The sequence below is a fragment of the Ranitomeya variabilis genome, chromosome 1 (assembly GCF_051348905.1).
Source record: "Ranitomeya variabilis isolate aRanVar5 chromosome 1, aRanVar5.hap1, whole genome shotgun sequence".
Taxonomy (NCBI): domain Eukaryota; kingdom Metazoa; phylum Chordata; class Amphibia; order Anura; family Dendrobatidae; genus Ranitomeya; species Ranitomeya variabilis.
This window is the reverse complement of record NC_135232.1, coordinates 447,078,631-447,104,899: the sequence shown is the minus strand read 5'-3', so window position 1 is coordinate 447,104,899 and position 26,269 is coordinate 447,078,631. Positions and strand designations below refer to the sequence as shown.

Here is a 26,269-nt window from a genome sequence, read left to right as displayed (position 1 = left end):
CCCTAATTGCAACCCTAACCCTATTTCTAACCCTAACCCTAATTGCAATCCTCACCCTAATTCTAACCCTAACCCTAGTGGAAAAATAAAGATAAATATATTTTCTTTATTTCATTATGTTCCCTACCTATGGGGGTGATAAAGGGGGGGTTTATTTACTGTTTTTTTTATTTTGATCACTGTGACAGGATCTATCACAGTGATCAAAATGAATGAACGAATCTGCCGGCCGGCAGATTTGGTGGGTGTACTGCGCATGCGCCCGTCATTTTGGAAGATGGCGGCGCCCATCCTAGAAGCCGCACGGACACCGGGAGGTACAGGGGGGTGGGATCGGACAGTGGGGGGCACCGGACAGGACAGAGAGGAGATGATTATGGCGGGGGACATAACGGAGGGGAGGAAAGACTGGCAGCAGCGGCAGATCACCGCCGTCAGTCGGTGGCGGGGGCAGATCGGGGTCTCCAGCCATGGCCGATGATATTGCAGTCTCGGACATGGCTGGATTGTAATATTTTACTTAAGAAGTTTTTTTATTGAAGGGTATAATGTTCATATCCACAAACTATGCAATACAATAATCAATGTTTTGGTATACAATGTAACATCTCTTGGGCATTATATAAGTAAAACATGTAAAATTAGTATTTCACAGTTGAAAAGAAAAGGACCTTCATTTTTAACTTATTTTGTTTCCAACATTTTTTAACACCAAAATAAAGATAATAGAACAAACAAATAACTGTACATTCTTAGAATTACTTTAATCTCCTGATAACAATTGTTAAGTGTATTGTCGCTTCAGTCACACCCTAACCTGATCTCCATACCGAATCGGGGGATCTCCTGCCAATATCCTATTAATATACCATGGGGACTGCTCAAAGCAAGCTATAAGATGGGTTCTCATCTCCTCAGAGAACAAATCAATAAAACTCTCCCAAGTATCAAAAAAACGGGACACCATGTAATTTTCCCCCAGCTGCGCCTCTATCCATTCCATACGAAACACATGTTTTAATTTATTTAAGAACATAGTCAGCGTAGGAGGTTCCGCCGTTATCCATTGTTGTAAGATACAGGATTGTAATATTTTACCAAGTTTCATTGGTGAAATATTACAAATTGCTCTGATTGGCTGTTTCACTTTCAACAGCCAATCAGAGCGATCGTAGCCACGGGGGGGCAAAGCCACCTCCCCTGGGCTGAAGTACCACTCCCCCTGTTCCTGTAGGTCGGGTGAAATTTGAGTTAACCCTTTCACCCGACCTGCAGGAATGCGATCCCTCTATGACGCCACATAGGCATCACAGGTCGGATTGGCACCGACTTTCATGACGTCTACGTGGCGTCACGGGTCGGGAAGGGGTTAATGACCACTTGAGCCACAGGATAGTCCTTAGCTTCGCCATGGATACAGTGGACACCCACCCTTTTTCCAGGACTCATGCCGATGGGGAATGGTAGCACTCACTGGGGTTACCAAACTTCCTGAGTCCAGCAGACCAGTCACGTGTACCCCATTTACTGTTACGGGACATGCTTGCGGCCCCTCCCCTGTCTGATGCATGGCACTGCAGGCAGGGTATGCAAAATATGCCGTCCTGTGCTGCAGTCCATTGGCTCGCTATATGGCCAGGGGTATGACACCTCCAACAAATTACACTATGGGAAGGAACCTTGGGCACTAACTCCGGTACTCTTGGCCACCCCCTAGATGTGCCTCTATCGCCCCTCTTTTGGGTGTCAGCCCCGCTTTGGGAACCCCAGTACCTGGAGGCTCTGCACCCTTGCTTCCCCACGGTACCCTCGACTGCCCGGTACCTCTCCACCAGGCTCAATAGGTCATCAGCATTACAGGGATCTCCCTGGGCAACCAAGGATTGCGCCAGCCTTGGCAGGGAGTGCATTAACCTGTCCATAACCTGTCCATAACGACTCTCTCCACCATCTGTGAGGGTAAGGAAGATTCAGGTTGCAAGCACTCTTGGACCAAGTGTAGAAGGTCAAAGATTTGGGACCGGGGAGGTTTGTCACTGCGATAGGCTCACTGGTGCGCTATCTGCACCCTGACAGTCAGAGTCACTCCTAAGCGTGCCAAGATCTCAGCTTTCAACTTTGCATTCTCTTTAGCGTCCTGCAATGCCAGGTCATAGTAGGCCTTCTGCAGTTCACCTGTTAAATATGGTGAGGAGAAAATGGTGTGCACTCTGGTCTAAGATATGAGGTGCAGGTGGAACGGACTGTAATAGCCCCAGAACGTAGTAGTAGAAATTCACCGCACACTCTTTAGTCAATTTGCAAACGTAGCAAATTGGAGCATATAACAAACCCAGGGGCATGTAATTGTGAAGCCCAAAGTTGCAACCATGAGGTACAGTGCTGCAGGGATATGACCGGTTACCTGTTAGTGGCGTGGCAGAAGGGGCTGTACAGCGGCGCTCGCGCGCCCTGCTGAGTGTGCGGCTGTCTGGCATGACCTGCAGTCGTGTTGTGGTGTTTTAAATGTAGCGTCCGGGATGCCCCTGGGTTTCTTATATGCTCCTCTCTATAGCTGCCCACTATACTTGCTGAATAACAAGCACCAGCAGGCTACTGGATATATCACTACAGCACTATAGTTCATGACTGCGACCTTGAGCCTCTTAGTGACATGCTTCATTATACTTGGGTGCTCCTATCTATAGCCCCCCATTACAATAAATACAGACAGAGGGCTGCTATTTTATAAAAGTCTTTCCCCACTCCATTTCTGAGATTTCCACAGGGGACTATGGCCACTAACATCTTTATTCTAATGCCTTTACCCTTACTTTAACTATTCCATTGTTTATTACAGTTTCTTGTACCTATATACCAAGGGTCCCTCTCTACATCCTCCATCTTCTACTCTTGCACCAAAACCAAGGTAATACGTGCCTGTCTTATTTTATTGTTATTGTGTTACAACATGCATTAATATACAATTACTGGTTGCACCCCCTTCAATGCATATTCCCATTTGGCAACTGTTAATATTTGTGTCATTTGACTCATTTTGGTACTTTATGTTCCTCTATATAAATTGTGTATATTGTATATAGTTTTCAGTGTCTTATACTTTATTTTCTCGTTTTATAGTAACCCCATGACTAAGACCCAGGAGGGTCGAAACGTTGGGTTCTGAATCTGAATATATTATTTTTCTATTTGTGGCCTTTATACACTTATTTTTTAAACCCACTTTGGAATAAATTGTGAAAAACACATTTGCAAATTGACTAAAGAGTGTGCAGTGAATTTCTACCACCTGTTAAATATGGCGCCAGAACCTCCGCCCACTGCTCCGGAGGCAATTTCTCCCATTCTGCCACCCTCTCAAAAACAGTTAGGAGCGCCTTAACATCATCCCCCAGGGTCATTTTTTTCAACGCTCTTCTTACCATCATCCGGATGTTGGCGTCATCAGCCAGACCTGGGGTTGGGGCGCTCATCCTGCCCTGCATGGCCATTGCCAGAAGCTGCATCTGCTGCCATAGCTCCTGCTGGCTCTGCTGGATCTGCTTTAATAACAGCCTGTTGGTCTTTTGCTGCTGCTGCTGCGACTGGACAAAGTGTTTCACCAGGTTCTCCATTTTGTCTGGCAATAATTGCTGGCTTGCAACAGACTTAACCCAGGACATTCAGTAGTGGCAGTCACACTGCCTCTTGGGATTTGGGCCCGCATTCTCCACCATTTGTAGGAATCTGTACTCACTTGGTTGCAGTTGAGGTAGGCACAGGATGCAGTATTGTGAAAATGTCCAAGCAAGTTTATTAAAGTTTCATAAACCGCTCTGTATACTCAAAACAAATGAACAGCCTTTTCTGGCACAAGGTGAAAAGCAAACAGGAACAAATACACAGTCCATATATTAATGCGGGTCCACCCGCTCTGGTCAGTGCCTTTATCCAAACCACGCCCCTGGGGTGGGGATATGCTCATAAAACCCGGCCCTGGAGCGGCCCAAACAACTCTCTCAGCACTAGATGTGCTGGATCATACTTCTTAGTGCACATCACCACAGCTAATAGCCACGATGGCACATATCTCCCTTCCAGGACTCATCCGGCGGCCATCTTACAATGTTAATTTTTTTCCACATTACAAAAATTCCTGAAGGATTAATAAACTTCTTGAATGTGGTTTTGAGCACCTTGAGGGGTGCAGTTTTTAGAATGGTGTCACTTTTTGGTATTTTCTGTCATTTAGACCCATCAAAGTCACTTCAAATGTGATGTGGTGACTAAAAAATGGTTTTGGACATTTTGTAGGAAAATGAGAAATTGCTGGTCAACTTTTCACCCTTATAACTTAACAAAAAATAATAATTTCAAAAATTGTACTCATGTAAAGTAGACATGTGGGAAATGTTATTTATTAAATATTTTGTTTGACATAACTCTCTGCTATAATGGCATGAAAATTAAAAGTTTGATAGTTGAAACATTTTTGCCAAATTTCTATTTTTTTCACAAATAAACGCAGGTCAAATCGAAGTATCGATTCGATACTTCAGGTCAAATCGATTCGTAGGTCAAATCAATTCACTATCATGAAGTGTAATATGTCACAAAAAAAACATTCTCAGAATAAGTGGAATCCATTGAAGTTTTCCAGAGTTATTAACTCATACAGAGACACTGGTCAGAATTGTAAAATTTGGCCTGATAATGAAGGTGGAAACAGGCTTGGGTGTTAAAGGGGTTAACCTGTAGAAATGAGCAAACTTGTTAGGAAAACGTTCGCCAATCTCAAATTTGGCATGAATGTAGCTCATTAGGATTCGTGTTCGGATTCCTGAGCACTTTTCCTCAAAGTTGGCAAAATTTGGTTACAGTTCGGTAAATCATTGCGTTTCCACTAATGATTTTGTTAGGAGTTTTGCTAGAATAATGGTGCTGTATGATGAACAGTAGGGACATGTTTTATGAGAGGAGGTGGTGGGTAGACGTCAGAGGTGCGCAGTGTAATTATTTTTTAAAAATTAACTTAATGTGTGTAGATTCCGACAGCCAATCAGGGCGCAGAAACCATCAACAACGTCCAGACACAAGGGCATCTGTCATTGGCTGCTGAAGTCACATGTCCCTGGCAATATAAAAAGTGGACATGTTATGTTGCTGACGCCATTTTGTCAGTATAACAGCACAGAGAAGTTGCTCCTGCTGAAAGTTGTCATATAGTTAGATAGGATCCTGACCCATGTGAAATCGATCTTCCAGCATCTAACTAGCTTGTGCTAATAGTATTGTGCAGGCAGGAATCCATATTTCCTAATTAAAATCTTTTGGGCTAATATTGTTGTACAGGCACACTATGAAAAGAAATACTGATTGTCAACCTCTTTACTCCCAAGGGTGGTTTGCACGTTAATGACCGGGCCAATTTTTACAATTCTGACCACTGTCCCTTTATGAGGTAATAACTCTGGAATGCTTCAACAGATCTTAGTGATTATGAGACTGTTTTTTCGTGACATATTGTACTTCACGATAGTGGTAACATTTCTTCGATATAGCTTGCTTTTATTTGTGTAAAAAATGGAAATTTGGTGAAAATTTGGAAAATTTAGCCATTTTCAAATTTTGAATTTTTATTCCCTTAAAACAGAGAAATATGTCACAAAAAATAGTTAATAAATAACATTTACCACATGTCTACATTACATCAGCACAATTTTGGAAACATGTTTTTGTTAGGAAGTTTATAAGGGTTAAAAGTTGACCAGCAATTTCTCATTTTTACAACCAAATTTACAAAACCATTTTTTTAGAGACTACCTCATATTTCAAGTCACTTGAAAAGATAAGGGAACTAAAGGTAATCTAATCAAACTTGCAGATGATGCAAAGCTAGGAGGGATAGCTAACACTAGAGAAGACAGAGAATGGTTTCTGGAGGGTCTAGATAAGCTTGAACAATGGACAACGACTAATAGAATGGTATTTAACAGGGAGAAATGCAAGATTCAACATATGAGTAAGAAAAATGAAAATTACATCTACAGAAAGAGAGGAATAGAACTAAGCAACAGCACGTGTGAAAGAGACTGTACATGAGTCAACAGTGTGATGCAGCAGCAGAAAAAAAGGCAAAAACAGATCTAGGATGTATCAAGAGAAGCATAGAGTCTAGATCACGTGAAGTAATTATCCCCCTTTACTCCTCCTTGCTCAGGCTGCATATGGAATACTGTGTGCAGTTCTGGGCACCACATTTTCAAAAAGACATCGAGAAACTGGAGCAAGTTCAAAGAGCCACCAGGATGGTGACTGGACTGCAAAGTATATAGCATAATTAGTAGAACACAGCACCTCATGGGAAAAGCAGGGTCAACTTTACAAAGTTACTTTATAAAGAGCGCACGTCTCAGCCAAGGAGTCCTTCTTGTGTGCTTGAAAAAGATCTTTGGGATCGAAACGTCGCCACAGAAGGCAGAATAAACTGTGATCTATTTCTCCAACATGTGAGGCGCTGTCTTTTATATCTTTATACATTGGACTGCAAAGTATGTCCTACGAGGATCGGTTAAAGGATCTGGGCATATTTAGCTTGCAAAAAAGAAGGCTAAGAGGAGACTTAATAGCGGGTCTACAAATATCTGAAGGGATGTCACAGTGTAGAGAGATCATCCTTATTCTCATTTGGACATGGAAAAATGAGAAACAATGGAATAAAACTGAAAGGGAGAAGATACAGCTTAGATAAAACTTTTTTACAGTGGGGGTGATCAATGTGCTGAACAGGCTGCCATGAGAGGTGGTGAGGTCTCCTTCAATGGAAGTCTTCAAACGGGCTGGACAATCATATCTCTGAGATGGTTTAGTGAATTCTGCATTGATCAGTGGGTTGAACACGATGACCCTAGAGGTCCCTTCAAACTCTAACATTCTATGAAAACCTGAACTTGATGAGAGGCATCCCTGAAATCTGTGTTTTAACCCCTACCTCATGCTGGCTTCAAGTTAAATAGCAAAATCCTGCCGACAAATTCTCTTTAACCCCTTAACCCAGGAGCTTTTTTCGGTTTTGCGTTTAATTTTTCGCTTCCCTTCTTCCCAGAGCCATAACATTTTTATTTTTCCGTCAATATGGCCATGTGAAGGCTTATTGTTTGCTGGCCGAGTTGTACTTTTGAACAACACCATTGGTTTTACCATGTCGTGTAATAGAAAACGGGAAAATTCCAAGTGCGGTGAAATTGCAAAAAAAAGTGCAATCCCACACTTGTTTTTGTTTGGCTTTTTTGCTAGGTTCACGAAATGCTAAAACTGACCCATCATTATGATTCTCCAGGTCATTACGAGTTCATAGACACCAAACATGTCTAGGTTATTTTTTATCTAAGTGGTAAAAAAAAAATCCAAACTTTGCTAAAAAAGAAAGAAAAAAAATTGCACAATTTTCCGATACCCGTAGCGTCTCCATTTTCCGTGATCTGGGGTTGGGTGAGGGCTTATTTTTTGCATGCCGAGCTGACATTTTTAATGATACCACTATTTTGCAGATACGTTCTTTTGATCGCCCGTTATTGCATTGTAATGCAATGTTGTGGCTCCAAAAAAACGTAATTCTGGAGTTGCGATTTTTTTTGCGCTACGCCATTCAGCGATCAGGTTAATCCTTTTTTATTTTTATTGATAGATTAGGCGATTCTGAACGCAGCGATACCAAATATGTGTATGCTTGATTTTATTTTTACTGTTTTATTTTGCATGGGGTGAAAAGGGAGTGATTTGAACTTTTATATATATTTTTTATATTTGTAAACACTTTTTTTTTTTTACCTTTGGCATGCTTCAATAGCCTTCATGGGAGGCTAGAAGCTGGCACAACTCGATCGCCTCTGCTACATAGGAATGATCTGAGCATTGCTCCTATGTAGTAGAATTACAGCATTGCTATGAGCGCCGACCACAAGGTGGCACTCACAGCAATCTGGCATCAACAATCATAGAGGTCTTCAGGAGACCACTGGTTGTGAAGCCAACGCACTGATGACCCACGATCATGTGACGGGGTCAGCAGTGCACGCATTTCCGGCCCGATGGCTGGAAGCGCTTGTTAAATGCCTCTGTCAGAGTTTGACAGAGGCATTTAATTAGTTAATAGGAGCGGGCGGATCACAATTCCACCCACGCCTAGTGCGGGCACATGTCACGGCTTTGAGGTGGGCTCACCGCCAGAGCCCACCTCAAAGCGGGGGTACTTTCGTCAGACGGACTATTCCGTCCGACATCAGTAAGGGGTTAATGTATTTTACAGCTGTTTTATCAATGTGGTTAATCACTGTTAAATTGCTCTACACAATATATTTTAGAGAAAATTACATTAAGTTCTGAGCTACACAAAATTTGCTATAAAGCATTTTGATTGTAGTTTAAGGCAATTTCAGCACTACTTTAATGACAGCTTCCAGTGTCAGCAACAGGACAACACAGATTACAAAGGGAAATGTATTTTAACTTATTCTTGGTTTATTACACAGCCATTAGCTTGGGAGAAATCTTGCATTTCCTCTTCAACCACATCAAGGTTATCATCAGTTTCTGAAGCAAAGTCATTGATGCTGAAGTCAGGTACCTAGAAGAAGAATGTAGATTTTACTTTTGACAGATACACCCAGCAGAAGGAATGGTAATCCTATACCTATCTTTACGATTACTATTCATATACTTGTCTATAATAAAGGAAGACCAGTGAAAGGATACATTGGGGGCGGACCGAATACAAAATAAAAAAAAAAAAATTATCAAGTGTATATATAACCACAAACTCACAGCACACCCTTTAAATTCACCCTTAAAAAGGGGTAACCTTATGCTCCCATTACCATTCAGTCTGGATCAGCATTTCCATCTTGGTCACAAAAGCAGTTAAGTAACTTTTAGCAAAGAATGACTTTTCAAACAAAGTACCAGTGCACAAAAGTGGCCAGTTCATAAAAGAGAACATCCAGCAATTTATATATAAAAAAACAAAAATCCCCATGCGCTAAGAAGCATGTATCCCCTAAATAAGTACCTGTTGTACCCAGCACCATTCTTCACAGACAATTCCTGCTCGCGATTCAGCTGCCTTTGCTGATGTCATGTCAACAGACCAGCAGCTTCTCTGCTTCATTGACAGGGTGGCACTTCTGATGACATTCTGATTGACAGTTTGATTTCCCCTGCTTAACTCAGGGAGCTGACCGTCACAAAATGACATTGTTAGTCATGCCCTGCCAACATGACAGTGACAGCTTTTCCACCCTGCTAACTGCTGTCTCATTGGCTTTTCCACCCTGCTAACAGCTGTCTCATTGGAAGGAGGGATCGTAACCACTCTGTGCCAGCGAAGACCAGCGCTGGGCACAACAGGCAGGTTGCAACTACCTGCCTATTTAAAAAGGTTAAAATAAAGTGTTTTTGCATTTAAAAAAAAAAAAAAGAGGGGGGGGGGGGGGTCTCCAAGATCCTATCCAAATATGTAGGTGTAATTTTAACAAATATTTCCAAATAGAAATGTAGCATGTACAGGACCTTGGGTATCTATGGTTACAACCACTAGCAACACATATAGCCAAGGCCCTGCAAATGAGGAAAGACTGAATAGAAAAAAAAATAAAGAAATAAGAACTGGCAGTATACACTAATATTACTACACACTGGGATGATTTTGGAGATGATAATACCCCTTTAATTACACCTTGGCACCTGCATCTACACCACTTCCCCCTTTGGTTGACAGCTCTGGCTTTGTAGAGCCAAAGAAGGGTGCAGAGAGAAATGGGAGAGCAAGCAGGTGGGAATGGGTATATACATATTTAGCCAAACCATGACACACCATGCACCTGGATTGAGAAGTAATTCTCTGCTTATCAGTCCCTTTAAAATTGACAGACCAATTTTTTTTTTTTTTTTTAATTTATTTATTTTTTTTGGGGGGGGCAGCGGTTGTCATGCTTAAGACATGAGCATTGTTCCTCTGTTAACCCTCTTAAACTGCTGACAATCCGTTTAGACCAGATGCATACTCCTGTGCAATGTCTTGAGGGAGAAGAGGGGAAAAAAAAAATTCAAACTTTAGCACCTGTACTTTGTTTGATCAATTCAGTTCTGACAGTCCCTTTAAAGTAGGTCTCAGTACACTGGTTTACATTGAGCACTGAATCCATGAATAACCTCCTTAGGCTATTACAACACATTGAATACACTTTGTGAACTGTTACAGGCTCAAGTGTTTTGTCTATACTAGGTTGTGAAATGTAACAACTAACAAGGAATTGGATTGAGGAGGGAATCTTTGGTGGGATAAGGGAGGGGGAAATAGCTCTGCACCAGCAGATACCGAGTCTTAAGACCCAGCAATCACATGAGCACTGTGACTGCAGAAGAACTCAATGTACAGCAATCAGGGAAGCAGAGACTGTAATAAAGCATCTCTACGGGGAGTCACGCAGCCCTCTTTCTGCAAGGTTTTGCACAAGCAGCTTACTCTGCATTGACACTTTAGAACAGGGGTGGGGAACCTTTTTTCTGCCAAGGGCCATTTGGAATTTTATAATAGTGCTCGGGGGCCTTATAAATTTAGTAACTTAAACATTAGCCAACTATACACGGGACCTGGAGTATACAGCACATGTATAATGTATGTGATGTGTAGTGTATATGTGTGATGAGTGCATATTTACCCAGTGTTGTGTATGTACGCTCCAATGTCCTCGCGCCCCGATATAATCGATACCTGCAGTTGTGCCCTGTGCAGCAGAGCTCTGTTTGTCTCCTGCCCCCTTACACTGCAGGTAGGATGGAAGGTGGCTCCCCCCTACTTTCTGCATGCTGTGATTACCCTGTGCTCACACACTGCAGCCGCAGGAGGATGCAACCCTGGGCTCTGAAAACTGTGTACATGTGTGGTCTCCACATCGCTGGGCGCTCAGCAGTGACAGGTATACCCCCTGTGGATGGAGCTGAAGCAGCGGCTCCAGTCAGGGGTGGTTCCTGTGCAGTCTCCCTGGTGCAGGCTCACTGACAAAGTAGAAGCATCATCAGCAGTACCTCCAAACAATCTGCTGCCGAAACTTATGCACCTCTCCATTATAATCCCCCACTGTCTGTGACCCCAATACCCACCGGAATACAACTTGTCCCTCACCTGCCTGGAGCTGCTCTGCTGGATTCTCCCCACTGGGCAGTGATGGAAAAAGCATGTGGGACACAAAACCACGTGCACTTCTGAAGAATTAACCCCTCCCTGACCTTTGACATACTATCCCGTCGAGGGTCAGACAGGCCCAGGTCACCTCGACGGGAGAGTATGTCATACGCGATCAGCCGTGCTCATATGGGGGAAGAGCACGGCCGGGTGTCAGTTGATCACAGCTGACATCTGGTACTATGGGCCAGGAGCGGTCTCAGACCGCTCCGTCACTTTAGCCCCCAAAACACTGCAATTAAACAAGATCGGTCTTCTGGTGGCATAGGGAAGCATTGCACAGGGAGGGGGTTCCCTGCGTGCTTCCCCGAGACCCTCTCAACAACACGATGTGATCGCGTTTTTCCGAGGGTGTCCTCCGATCTCCTCCCTGCAGGCCCCTGGATCCTAGATGGCCACAGGGTCCTTCCAGTTCCTGCAGGGAGGTGGCTTGTCAGTGCCTGCTGATCTGACAGTGCTGTGCAAAGTGTCAGATCAGCGATCTGACAATATATAGTGATGTCCCTATAAAACTGTTACACTAGTCAACCCCTTCAGTGAACACCGTAAAAAAAAAAATAAGTGGAACACAATCAAAAAAGACAGATATAAACATGGTACCGCTGAAAGAGTCATCTTATCCGGGGGGGGGGAAAAAAAAAAAAAAAAAAAAAAAGTTGTGACCAAAAATGGTACCAATAAAAACGTCAACTCGCGCAAAAAAAACCCCACATGACTCTGGGTCCAACTACGTGGAGATGCAAAAAATTTTTTGCTCTAAAAAAGCGCCCTATAGCGCGTGACAGCTGCCAAACAAAAACCCGATATAAAAACCAGCTATAAATAGTAAATCAACCCCCCCGTTAGGGAATAAAATATTCATTTCCATTTTCCCATTAGGGTTGGGGCTACGTTTACGGCTGGGATTGGAGATATTTTTCCTCTATATAGGCACAACAGGGGCTCTCCAAAGGCGACATTGTCCGATCTCAATTCCAGCCAATTCTGCGTTGAAAGAAAGCTGTGCTCCTTCCCTTCTGAGCTTTGCCGTGCGCCCAAACATTGGTTTATTCACATATATGGGGTATCCGAGTACTCAGGACAAAATGGACAACAATGTTACGGTCCAATTTCTCCTGTTACCCTTGGGAAAATGAAAATTTGGGGGCTAAAAAAAAAAAAAAAAAATCATTTGTGGGGGAAACTTTGTTTATTTTCACGGCTCTGAGTTATAAACTGTAGTGAAACACTTGGGGGTTCAAAGTTCAACACATCTAGATAAGTTCCTTGGGGGAGGGTCTAGTTTGCAATATTGGGGGGGCACTTGTACATAAACAGTTGAAACCCCGCACATCAGGGGCTCTGCAGATGCAACATCTGCAGACCATTCTCCTTCCCTTCCACGCTCTGCCATGTGCCCAAACGGTGGTCTCCCCATATGGGGGTATCAGCATACTCAGGACAAATTGAACAACTTTTGGGGTCCAATTTCTTTTGTTACCCGTAGGAAAAGAAAAAAAAATTGGGGGGCAAAAAGATAAGTTGTGAAAAAAATAAATTTAGGCTCTACAGCATTAGCTTCTGTGAAGCACTTGGGGCGGGGAGGGGGTCTAAATTCCAAAATGGTGTCACTTGTTGACGGTTTCCACTGTTTAAGCACATCAGAGACTCTCCAAACGCAACATGGCATCAGGTCTCAATTCCAGCCAATTTTGCATTGACAAGTCAAATGGTGCTCCTTCCCTTCTGGGCTATGCCATGTGCCCCAACAGTGGTTTACCCCCACATAAGGTGTATTGTGTACTCAAAATTGTACAACAACTTTTGGGGGTCCAGTTTCTCCTGTTACCCTTGGGGGGGAAAAAAAAAACAAAAAAACCTACTTTAACATTCCAAAGATTCCTGTGAATCACATGAAGGGTTAATAAACTTCTTGAATGTGGTTTTGAGCACCTTGAGGGGGTGCAGTTTAGAATGGTGTCACACTTGAGTACTTTCTATCATACAGACCTCTCAAAGTAACTTTAAATGTAATGTGGTCAAAAAAAAAATAAATAAAAAATAAATAGTCGCTGGTCAACTTAACCCTTATAACTCCCTAACAAAAAAAAAATAATAATTTGGGTTCCAGAATTGTGCTGATGTTAGACATGTGGGAAATGTTAATTATGTATTTTGTGGGACATATCTGTGATTTAAGGGCATGAAAATTGGAAAATTGCGAAATTTAACATGCGTGTCCAATAAACCCCTACTGGTCAAAATAAGGCTCTGGTTTTGCAAGTTTTTTTTTTTTTTTAATTCGTTCATACAAGACCTTTTAATTGCCTGGTTTAAAAAAAACAAAAAAAAAAAAAAAACACCACACACACACATGACCAAGTTGCCAGCTTAGACTAGCTTTTAGCCAGTTTAATAAAATCCAGGAGATGTCCAAACTAATCTATGGAGATTTCCATTTCTACCATGATATTTAGTACTCTAGTCAGTAACAAGCCATTAGCTTTGTAGGCTCTAGGTAGTATTGTCTCCAGATTGCAGATTTGTCTTACTATAGGAGCACAGTTTTAGAGCCAATTCATACCACAAGGCGTGCGAGTCATTAGAATCAGTTGAGTAATTTATGTACACATTTGACACAGACAAGTCAATGCAGCATTTTATTATTACAAAAGTGCACAAAACAGTGTACATAGTGGGGTTTATACATTAGTGATACCAGATTTGTGAGGATAAGCAAAAACTGTCCAAGAGTAAGACAAAGTCCAGTGTTAGCAACAACTGTCACATGATCTATTGCCAGTTGCTGGCCCTCAGATTAAGGTGGAAAAAAAAAAAAAATAATGAGTTGGAAAGTAAAATGCAGTTTATGTAGTGGTGGTGCTTGACCATTTAGGTGATCTAGTGCTTGTCAAAATAAGCTTTTTACTCCTCTTTGACTGACTCTCCCCCATCAAGTTCTTGCTCCCCATGCTGGCTACTAGCCAGTTTTGGATAAAAAGGACCTACCAGCCAGTTTAGTGGAGTATTGTTTATGAAGTAGTCCAGCACATCATCCATACTATTCTTCATTTTTGTGATTTTGTCCTTTGTGGTGGTTAAAAAGCTGTCAGACACTTCTCTGAAGGACGAGGCAGAGTGGAAGTTTTGGTAGACATCTGCAGCCATGGCACCAACACCATGAACCTTGTTCTGAATGTTCTGTGGAAGACCTCGAACGCTGGAGACCAGAGACAAACATGTAGTCTGCAGGTGATGAGTGAGATTTCGGGCAACAGTCAGGGTGCGGGATTCAATTTGCTGTAAGTGGAATTTGACATGTAACTTTTTACTATGCAAAAGTGATACCAAGCATAAGCCTTAAGAAGGAAGACAATTACCTCTGCACCCTCAGTGTCCCCACCAGCATCTGTTCCTGTGGCTCTTGTCCACTCCACCCACTTGGTATATATCTTCTCCTGTACATCATGTATCTTCTGATTAGCACCACTCATGTTCTTTCTTGCATATTCAATCTATATTAAATAAAATGCAGATAGACAATTACATGCATTGTCTGCAGACTATGAAACATTGTTCAAATAGCCATCTTCAACATTAACCGCTTCACACTACAGCCCATTGGTTTTGCACCCCAGAGTCATAACTTATTTTTACGTCAATGGCCATGTGAGGGATTTTTTTTTTTAATTAACTATGTTCACAAAATGCTAAAACTGACCAGCCAGTGATTCTCCAGGTTATTATGAGTTTGTAGACGCCAAACATGTATAAAGTTCATTTCCAGTTATTGGTGAAATTTTTTAACAAAGTCATTTTCTGAGATGTCTATTTTTTGTGATCTGTGACTGGGCAAGGGTTTATTTTTTGCATGCTGTGCTGCTTTAATATATAGATACCATTTTGGTGTAGTTCTTTTGATTGCCTGTTATTGTATTTTATTGCAATGGCCCAAAAAACAAACAAACAAAAAAAGCACAAGTCTGGTGATTTGCCTTTAGAAACACTGTTTAACTGGATTATGAGAATTTGTTTTTTCCCCAGGAGATTCTGAATGCAGGGATACCAAATGGGTAACGTTTCTCCTTATGGAGAGTGACATACCAGCTGGCTTGTCAAGGTAAGGAGGCTTATTCGCCGTGCAATGCTCCTCTGGGAATTTAAATATGCAAATTGCCTCTGAGAAAAAGAGGACTTAACTCTATAGCGCCACCTGTTGGAAGTAGCGATCCTACAAGTCACAATCGACCCTTTAACGAGTCTTGCAATATGACTTCGGATCAAAGCCAAATCAGTATATCAATCTGCAGACGCGGTGTTTCGGGCTGTTGGCCCTCATCAGTGCATTGCATGGCGAATAAGCCTCCTTACCTTGACAAGCCAGCTGGTATGTCACTCTCCATAAGGAGAAACGTTACCCCTTAGACCCCAGTCCAGAGCCTCTCACCTAGCCAAATCAGTTCTCATGCTTTGCACTGACGAGGGCCAACAGCCCGAAACACCGTGTCTGCGAATTGAGATACTGATTTGGCTTTTATCCTAAGTCATATTGTACGACTCGTTAAAGGGTTGATTGTGACTTGTAGGATCGCTACTTCCAACAGGTGGCGCTATAGAGTTCAAGTCCTCTTTTTCTCTGAAGAGGCAATTTGAATATGTGATACCAAATGTGTTTTAACTGTTTTGAATGCAGCAGAAGTGGGGTGATTTGAGCTAGATTATAAAAAAACAAAACAAACACACACCTCTTGCTTGTTTCAGTAGTCTCCACGGGAGACTGCAAGCTGCTACACAGGCAATCTAATTATTGCCCATGTGTATCAATAAGTGCTCACTTGCTATGAACACTGAGCAGTGCTCATAGCTATTTGGCAATGACAACCACAGGGGATTGTCATGACAACCTGTAGTCGTGTGACAGGAGCCAGATTAGTGACACGCTTCAAGACATTCAATGCTGATGTCAGATTGACAGCAGCATTTAACAAGTTAACAGCAGTGGGTGGATTGCGATACCACCTGTGGCTGTTAGCTGACATGTGCTGGGAGAGAAGTGTGCTCTGGTGCCAAGCCCACATCAAAAATATGTGCAGTATATGTATAGCGCATGTTGTGAAGGGATTAAAGAAAATCTCGTGACAGGCTTGATAAGGCCGGTTTCACACTTGCGTATGGAGCAAGCTGCGGACTTCCTGTGAAGCCCCGCCCTCCGCTTCTAGCTCCGCCTACTCCTGCATGCAGCCTGTGTACCTATATTTAACATTAGGTACGCAGGTCGTGCCGCAGCATGCGGCATTTTGACGCTGCAGCTACCAGCTTAGGACGCAGCCTGTAGCTTTTTTTTTTTTTTTTATCTGCAGCGTCAAAACGCCGCATGCGGCACCATCCGCATATTGCGGCAGGACCTGCGTACCTAATGTTAAATATAGGTACACAGGCCGCATGCAGAAGTATGCGGAGCTAGCGGCGGAGCTTCACGGAGGAAGTCCGCAAGCCCGTCGCAGATCAGGTAAACGCTAGTGTGAAACTAGCCTAAAGCATTTTGTACACTTGCTGAGAGCAGGTGACAATCACCATTAGGCTCTATAAACATGGAGCTAATTGACATTATGGAACTTTTAAACTGACATGGCATAATTTGCTTTAAGGAATTTCCAGAAACTGTTAGGCTTATCTGCACATGTTCAGGATTTGTGTTTTTTTGGGCAGTTTTCTGTGGATAAGAAAAAAATATAAAATATAAAAAAATTGCAGCATGTTCATTAATTGACGATTTCCCCACTATATTATTGCATTGGGAAACTCCAGAAAAAAAAAAAAAAAAAAAATCTGCAAAAAGAAATGCATGCGAATTTCCTGCATAAATACTGTGGATTTGCTCAGGAAAATTCTGCACACTTTCCTGAACGTGTGCACATAGCCTAACTCTTGTACAAGTGAGGGGACCACAAACAGTGAATAAGCTGATCTACAATACTATAAAACTGGAAAACACGAAAAAGCACAGTAAAACCAAAAACACTGTTGCATAAAAAAAAAAAAAAAAAAAACCCACAGTAGACAGCAAGTGCTGGTAAAAAGATGGAAAAAACAGGGCATTTGGTTGATACGTTTTTTGCAAAAAATGTATATTAAGCCGCTCTACCAAACGCCAAGGTATACCCATATCAGAGCAGTCCTAGCTAATGTATGTAATCCCTATCTGTTGTATTTAAAACCTGGTCATATGTACAATACCTGTATGAGCAGGATTCAGAAAAGGAATGTCCATGTGGTCCATGTTCTGGTTTTCACATAATTGTTTTCTTGTGTCCACAAGACTGGGGAGGCCTCCACCCCTCTTTTTTTGAGCTGTGCGCACAGGAGCCGTTCTGTCCAGCGTGTCCACATGGACATTCCTTTTCTGAATCCTGCTCATACAGGTATTGTACATATGACAAGATTTTAAATACATCAGATAGGGATTACATACATTAGCTAGGACTGCTCTGATACGGGTATACCTTGGCGTTTGGTAGAGCGGCTTAATATACATTTTTTGCAAATAATGTATCAACCAAATACCCTGTTTTTTCCATCTTTTTACCAGCACTTGCTGTCTATGATTTTTTTTGCAACAGAGTGTTTGTTTTTACTGTGCTTTTTTGTGTTTTCAAGTCTCTTGGTGGTGTGAACATGTCTCTACGGGCTTGTTCACCGTGCGCGCAGCTCATGTGTTCTGGTTTTCAAATACTATAAAACTGGTAGAAAGGGAGTTTTCTGGTGGCATAGTCAATTAGATTCACCTATATGTTCAGAAATTTGTCTAAGCTAGAAAATTGAGCATTAGTCATTTTGTTTAGTATACATTGCAAGATTAGATATCTAGCACTGAAATGTAGAGATGTGTTACAGTGACATAAACATCTGGTAGTTTTAGACACTCGATGAAAGTACAAGTACATTTACTAACCAGATCAACAGTGCTCTGGAGCTGAGTGATGGCCTCCTGACTCCTGCATTTTGCATCCTTGATCCTGGTCAAAGCCTGTTGATAAGAACGCTTTCGGGCCTTCGTGGAGAGGGATCCCAGGCGCACGTAGTAACCAGGCTCATCTTTGGAGACTTCAAATCCTTCTGTTTCAGTGGCTTCCTTAGCTAGAAGTTATTAATTCCCAGATATTAAACAGCTTGTGTGGCTACGAACACATACACCCCAGGTTTAGACAGCAGAAAATAGTTATTTTTAACTAAAACTTCCCCTAGTGGTGTAAGTTAAAGGGGTCATTATCACTCTATGTACAATAGGAAGGCATTACTCAGTGTCTCTGCAGTATGTCTTGCACAATAAGCCTGTGCTACATGCATACTGGGACTTCAGTGTCTCACAGCAAATTAAGTTGCTCAGCTGGCAGTGTTCCAATATACATTCAGTTTAATCCGAGTACAATGCCTTAAGAGAATCTGTCACTAGGTTTGACTGATATAAGATACAGCCATCACCTTTCAGGGCTGATATACAGCATTCTATAATGCTGCAGCTAAGCCCCCAATCTGACCTGAAAAAAAAAAAAAAAAAACCACTACACTAACCAGCAGGGTGGTCTGATGGGCGTTGCAGATCCTGCACCTCCCATTTTCTTACGATAGCCACCCTCCTGTGCAGGCACACTTACCTGCTCTGTTGAGGGCAGAGGAAAGTACTGCAGGGGCCGGGAAAGGTCAGAGGCCCAGCTCCTGTGCACTGCAGTACTATACTCTGCCCTCAGAGCAGATAAGTATGCCTGCGCAAGAGCGCGATGCCAGGGAGCCAAGAAGCAAGCAGGAGGGTGGCCTTCATAAGATGGTAGGCACCAGACCCATACCTGCAATATCCATCAGACCGGACTGTCCCCTTGGTTAATATAACAAATGTTTGCAGGTCAGATTGGAGGGCTTATCTACAGTATTGTAGAACACTGTATATCAGCCCTGAAAGGTGATGGCCATATATTTTAATAGCCAAAACTGGTGACAGGTTCCCTTTACTTGAATAAGCAAATATCTTCAGATCACTCCTTATCAAAAATAGCTATAGCTCTTACTGTATAGCAGCATAGTGAACCTGGATCGCTCCTGATCAGCTGTTTGGCGCTGCATGTGTTGTGCCTATGTCACATCATACGCAGCGTCAAACAGCTGATTATTGGGAGTGCTCCGGGTATTTGGGTCCCCGATCCAGCCAGTGGGTAAGCACTATACTCATTTGGATAATGAGTTATCTGAAGCCATTTGCTCATCCCCAATTAACCAAGCAAAGACTTTAAAGATTGAGAATAAGCAATACTTTAATCATATACCAATTTCCCCTCACATACACAGCTGGCAGTTCTCAGATGGAAATTGCACAAGCTGAGCAGCTGAAGAACCTTCCACACAGACTCAAACTAAATATCAAACAAGGGATATAATCAGTTTTACGAAAGAAAAGACCCCCCATAAAAATGTATACTTCATTAAATTCCAAAATAGAATAGTCTTGGTAGTAGGTAGGTCAAAGAGGGAGATATACTCCCAGATCTATAATATAACGCTGGGAGCGTCACTCTGTCCGAAGCCTTTATAGACTGCGCAAGCGCAGTCTGGACCCCACAGAGTGACGCTCCCAGGAGATCGCGGTGTGCGTAAGCACTGAACGCACACCGCGATCTCCAACGGATAAGCAGGGACGAGCCAGGAGGGCGAGTACGCAATATTTACCTGTCCCGTTCCATCGCTGCACGCTGCTGTCCTCCACATCCTCTGCCTGCGATGTTCAGTTCAGAGGGCGCGATGACATGCTTAATGCGCGCCGCCCTCTGACTGAACAGTCACAGCCAGAGGACCCGGAAGGCGCATCGGTGGAACGTTTTGGGGGACAGGTGAATATAGCAAGTGCCGGGGGCCTGAGCCAGTGGCGACTACGGCACCTGACCCCCACAGCGCGCCGGTGTCCCTGCCTGCTCAGGCCCCCCGGCACTCAGCAACTCAGAGCACAGCCGCCCGCACTCAGAGCACAGCCGCACTCGGGCAGTAGAGTCGGAGAAAGAAAGATGGGAGCAACATATGGCAGAATGGAAACAGGCAGAATGGGTGCAGCACGTTACAACAGAATGGGGGTGTAGGATGGGAGCAGCACATACCAGGATGGAGACCATACACCAATATAAATGCTCGCCACCCGGGCGTAGAACGGGTTCAATAGCTAGTAAGTCTATATAGCAGCAAACCTCAGTACGGTAAAACTAACCGAGTAAAAAGCAAGCCTCAGTAGATAAACAGAGGTAAACCCACCCTGAAGTAACAGTACCAGTGATATACCAATGGTAACATGCACTTAGTTATATAGATGTGCGGATATAAGTGAGAATTCCTAGATACTACACAGAACCTATATAGATATGTGCCTACCTAGATGCGGAGGTTGGCACCTTAAGAAATCCGAGAACGGCACCCCCGCTCGTGCGATGACTGTCCCTAATCTCCTATAAACACCCTATAAGGAGACAGTCAGAAGTACAAGGCCAGGCGGCTTGTAATAACTTGTATTGGCATGTTATGTGCTATGACAAGTATAAAAAGCCCAACCCCAATGTGAAGTACAGGGACAGATAGGTACTATGCATGTAAATACAGGGAAATCTAGGTATTCTACAACATCATGATTACTTCAAACTGACACCAAAGATAAGGTCATTCACCATGGTACTGCTACCATAAAACATGTATATAAACAATATATGATAAATGCCACAATTAGCATATAAATACTGCGTCACTACATCCCCCCCCCCCCCCCCCCCCCAACCACAGGCACCCGGCCAACAGACACAAGGTTAGCCCCTACAATAAAGAAAACTACATCATATAGTATTTTACTCATCTGTCAGATGTGCGCAGTTGTGGGTCCTAATAAAGTGACTCCCGATTCGGATCAAAACAGCTCTCGACGCGTTTCCCCCAGAGTTGGGTTCATCAGGAGAGACGGTAATGTGGCAGTATGAAGTGGTCCATAACAAGGCTGTTAAAGGACCTCCCTCTCAGGTTGGGTGATCAGTCCCAACCTGAGAGGTTCTTGAATATAACATGCAGAAGGTCCTTCAGCCTCTGTTCAGGTCATGTGAGCTTCCTCTCCTGCACCGAGAGGGAGGTTGCTCTGGTCAGGAAGGATGCTGGTTGTGTTCTCTTCCAACATAGGAAGCGGCTGCTGTGCTACAAGATGCCCAGACGAATTCGGGTATGTTTCCACTGTCAGGATGGCCGGCGGTATCGCCGCAGCAGCGAAGCCGCTCGGCGCTAAGCCCCGCCCCCTTTCTGGGACGCGATCATGCCGGATGTGTTAACTCTTACATCCGGGATGATCGCTCTCTCCCATAGCGCCCTGTGATATGCCTTGCGGGGACGCTGCGTCCCCGCAAGGTGTACGGACATGCTGCGATCTGAAAAGACGCGCAGCATGTCCGGAGTCGCAGGGCCGCCGCGTGCGGGTTTCCACGCATAGTGGAGACGGGATTTCATAAAATCCCCTCCACTATGCTGGAACATCTGGACGCTGCTTGTTTGACGCTGCAGCTCTGCGCAGCGTCAAACAAGCAGCGTGTCCTGACCGTGGAAACATACCCTTAAAGTGTAGCAAGTTTGTAACTACTTGTTGGTATACCCTTGACTTATTTAAATTAGCCATAATGCAGGTTTTTCGAGCAAACCAGTCAAGCTAGCATTTAGGCTGCCCCAGCAAGTTCCCATTTACTCTGTCCACCCTGGTCAGTTGACAGCTTTCATAGACTTGCTTTCCAATAGTATGCTAGGCTTTGCCTTACCCAGTTCCTCATCTGTTGGTGGCAGGTAGTGTTCCAGAAGGGATTCGGACCTTGTTAGTGCAGAATCCACACGGTTGCTCATGATCTTCACAACACGGCTTCCCAGAACAGAATTAATGCTGCCATTTGCAACAGCCTTAGTCATCTCCACACCATCCTGCACAGCTCCCTTCGTTTTATCCACTACTCCTGTGATACTATGGATTACAGCATCTCTGGCACCAGCAACAGCTTCTGAGGCAATAGCCACAACCTAAGATATACAACATAACACTTGTGTAATCTAAGCTGAAGAAGTGAACTATAAGGGTCACCATCATTGTAGCAGCTTACCTTTTCAGGAGGCTGACACAGAATAGGCAACTTCTCCTCAATCTTGTCCAGTCCAACACAGGCCACAGTGTTTGCCAAAGCAACTGTGAGGGGAAGAAAGATAAATCTGACGTAATAGTCTGTGTATAGAAGGCAACAGATCTTCTGAGTAATACTAGGAGTGTTGACATTTGGCCTACTTCCTATGCTAGCAGGGAATGTACAGCATATCCAAGACTAATCCATGCATCATGTCAGAAGCTGAAATGCCATCCAAGCCCTTTTTTGCTTAAATGGTATTGGGGCTCCCCCCATCATTCCCCCACAATTGGATATCATTTAGCATTCTGTAGCATAATGCTGGCTGCTGAGTGAAAACAGAACTAGCCAGCCCACTGAGTCCAATGGAGTGTATAATGCTCCTCTCCCCAGCTTAGAGTTAGACCATCAGGCAACAAGTTTTTAATGTATTGGTAAACAATGCATTTAAACCTCTCACAACATTTAGCTTTTTAGCTAAATGTTGTGAAAGGTAAAAAAAAAAAAAAGCAGACACACACTAAATACAATCCTACAAAGGGAAAACCCACAAGAAACCAAACTTACTTTGAGGCTCAAGTTTCTGCAGGATTGGCATGGCACCAGTGATGGCCACAGACGTGATACTCCTCACACTTTTCTCTGCAACGTCACATACAGACTTCAGGTAGGGATGGTGGTCTTTAGTGGTCACGTAGGCAGAGAACACCATGTCATATGTAGAGCTCACCAGTGGGAGGTTTATCAGCCTTACCACCACATTCTAAAGGGGAGGAAAAAAAAAAAAAAAGTCCAAATCTTATCTGGTTTCTCATGATAGCCCATTAGTATGCAATTGGGCAGCTTTAACCCTTAAGGTACCTTCACACAAAATGACTTTGTAACGATATCGCTAGCGATCCGTGACGTTGCAGCGTCCTGGCTAGCAATATCGTTTAGTTTGACACGCAGCAGCGATCAGGATCCTGCTGTGATGTCGCTGAATAAAGTTCAGAACTTTATTTGGTCGTCCGATCGCCGTATATCGTTGTGTTTGACAGCAAAAGCAACGATACCAGCGATATTTTACACTGGTAACCAGGGTAAACATCGGGTTACTAAGCGCAGGGCCGCGCTTAGTAACCCGATGTTTACCCTGGTTACCAGTGTAAAAAAGACAAACAGTACATACTTACATTCGCATCCCCCGCCGTCTGCTTCCCACACTGACTGAGCGCCGCAAAGTGAAAGTGAAAGTACAGCACAGCGGTGACGTCACCGCTGTGCCCTGCTACTGCCGGCAGTCAGTCAGTCAGCGCAGGAAGCGGACGCCGGGGGACGCAGATGTAAGTATGTAGTGTTTGGTGTTTTTTTTTACATTTTACGCTGGTAACCAGGGTAAACATCGGGTTACTAAGCGCAGCCCTGCGCTTAGCAACCCGATGTTTACCCTGGTTACCCGGGGACCTCGGCATCGTTGGTCGCTGGAGAGCGGTCTGTGACAGCTCTCCAGCGATCAAACAGCGATGCTGCAGCGATCGGCATCGTTGTCGCGATCGCTGCAGCGTCGTTTCGTGTGAAGGTACCTTTAGACCACCACTATTTTGTGGTACAGACTAGCATGCTGATTATAAGATCATCATGTTAATCTTTAGCCTTTATTTCATAACCCCCACAATACACACACAAAAAAAAAAAAAATTATATATTTTTTTTTTTTTTCTCTTCAGAGACAACAGCTTCTAGTACTGATCTTTCATCTTCTTGGTTATCAATTCCTAGGTACAAGCCTGTATTCTATGAAGAGAGAGATATATATATATAGTGGGGTGCTTGTCTCCTACACCCTCTGGTCTACAGAAAGTCGTCTCAGTGATGGGACACAACCTGTCTTCACTGATTTTAACTGTTAAGTAAGAATTTTGAAAGTGGAAGATCAGTCCAGGAGGAGAAACTAACATTCTCTGAAGAGGAGCTAGAGTGGCTTATTTTCATATGCATTATTGAGTTATTAAATAAAAGTATCAGCACAGCAGAGTTTGCAGTTCTTACACAATGGAAGAGGGAGTTTAGTAGGTACAACCTCCCTAAACAGTGTACATGGGCATAGGAAGCTGACTAACATGACAGATTGGCTCTAAAGTGTATTTAGAGGGGCTAATAATTCCCAACAACTTAGCCCCATCCCCCCTCATCGTATGGCAGAGCCCCACAACTGGGTGCCAATATCCTGCATGAGTGGGCTCACCCCCACAGGACAAGGGGGCTCACCCCCACAGGACAAGGGGGCTCACCCCCACAGGACAAGGGGGCTCACCCCCACAGGACAAGGGGGCTCACCCCCACAGGACAAGGGGGCTCACCCCCACAGGACAAGGGGGCTCACCCCCACAGGACAAGGGGGCTCACCCCCACAGGACAAGGGGGCTCACCCCCACAGGACAAGGGGGCTCACCCCCACAGGACAAGGGGGCTCACCCCCACAGGACAAGGGGGCTCACCCCCACAGGACAAGGGGGCTCACCCCCACAGGACAAGGGGGCTCACCCCCACAGGACAAGGGGGCTCACCCCCACAGGACAAGGGGGCTCACCCCCACAGGACAAGGGGGCTCACCCGGTCTCTTCCAAACACACAGTGACACCATGGCAGGGACCCTACAGCATAACCCTGTATTTAAACACAGGAGCCATCTAACAGAGTTAAGGGCTCAGACAACACAACAGGAATCAGACTATACTCCCTCCATTCACAGTAATCAACAACGCAAGTAGTTACCTGTTGCTGCTCCATCTCAGCCATGTTGCTAAACGAAAACCTACAAAAAAAAATAAATAAAAATACTGTCACCACCAATAAGGCGCAAACGACACCTACCGCCAAGCTACCACAGGCCCGACCAGGTTACAGTACACCAGCCACTCACCAACACTCCGCAAGTACAAGCACGAACTGGAGACTTGGAGAAGACTACTTTCTCGTCGGGCGACTGCGCACTTATATGCAGCTAACCACGCCCACCTGTTTCCGGGCGGGTTCCCTGCTCTCAGCTGACTGGTGACGTCACGCAGTCTCCTGACTGGTCGAAGGGCGGCTGTGAGCGGCGTGCAGCGGTCACACAGGGTATGACAGAGCGGTGGGCAGGGACGTGCATGGGCTGAGGTCACGTGTACACGTGTCGGGCGCTATTGCTCAGCACAGTCAGTGCAGCTAGTCCCAGTGGTTCTGCTGGTGTAATATATCATTTCCCCCCACACACAGGACTTTAGCGTCCTATACACATTGGATAGCTGTGAGACGAACATTCTTATGGCAAACAGCTCTCCTGACCTATATAAACACAACTCCTCAGCAGAGCATTCCTGCATTATCTGAGAGAGACCTCTGCCATACTGCTCTGGCCAGAGACCTACTAAAAAAATGAAGAAAAGGAATAAAGGAAAAGAATGAACATCATAACTTCTAGGTCCAAAGATATGGAGAAGTATAGATTTCTTGTGCATCTTGGCTACGAAATGAACACATTATATGTTGACAATTAGGAAATCAACCCATATCCCATATAAACAGGTGTATATTATATTCCCTGTGCTTTATAGGTGGGGAATGAACATGGAATATATGTAGATAATTGGGGAATGAACACATATCCCATATATACAGGTGTATATTATATTCCCTGAGCTTTATAGGTGGGGAATGAACATGAAATATATGTACATAATAGGAGAATGAACACATCCCATATATACAGGTGTATATTATTGTCATGTCGGACGCTGTTCAGACCAGGTCGTTCGACAGACAGCGGTAATTCCGCTTTTGACCACTATTTGCTCATTGGCGTCTGCTAGATTTTATCCAGCTGTTTCGGGGTTAATTTACCTAATCCTTGGATTGGAAGCTGGGCCATGCCCACTGC

At 43.9% G+C, this 26,269-nt stretch overlaps 1 protein-coding gene across 2 annotated transcripts; it reads right to left on the bottom strand.

Annotated features, from left to right (window-relative positions):
- Positions 1 to 7,287: 7,287 nt before the first annotated feature.
- Positions 7,288 to 25,449, bottom strand: LOC143764355 (perilipin-2-like). 2 transcript variants are annotated; one of them, XM_077249823.1, is made up of 9 exons: positions 25,274 to 25,383; positions 25,126 to 25,165; positions 22,936 to 23,131; positions 22,351 to 22,433; positions 22,018 to 22,270; positions 18,153 to 18,337; positions 14,581 to 14,715; positions 14,210 to 14,500; positions 7,288 to 8,605 (listed from the first exon to the last, which is right to left on the bottom strand). In XM_077249823.1, the coding sequence occupies exons 2-9, from the start codon at positions 25,147 to 25,149 to the stop codon at positions 8,489 to 8,491; spliced, it is 1,284 nt and encodes a 427-aa protein (XP_077105938.1). In that variant the 5' UTR covers positions 25,150 to 25,165; positions 25,274 to 25,383; the 3' UTR covers positions 7,288 to 8,488. The 2 variants fall into 2 exon arrangements, with proteins under 2 accessions (XP_077105938.1, XP_077105949.1); XM_077249834.1 differs by lacking the exon at positions 7,288 to 8,605 and having other exon boundaries at positions 13,848 to 14,500; positions 25,274 to 25,449.
- Between the last annotated feature and the right edge of the window lie 820 nt (positions 25,450 to 26,269).

What these genes read in the sequence shown, in the direction of transcription:
- LOC143764355 (XM_077249823.1), bottom strand. Translation starts at nt 25,149, where the DNA reads ATGGCTGAGATGGAGCAGCAACAG. An exon ending in TGTGTCAGCCTCCTGAAAAG is followed by an intron (nt 22,271 to 22,350) that starts GTAAGCTGCTAC and finishes TGTATATCTTAG; the next exon opens with GTTGTGGCTATTGCCTCAGA. An exon ending in ATACTCCACTAAACTGGCTG is followed by an intron (nt 8,606 to 14,209) that starts GTAGGTCCTTTT and finishes TTCTTCTTCTAG; the next exon opens with GTACCTGACTTCAGCATCAA.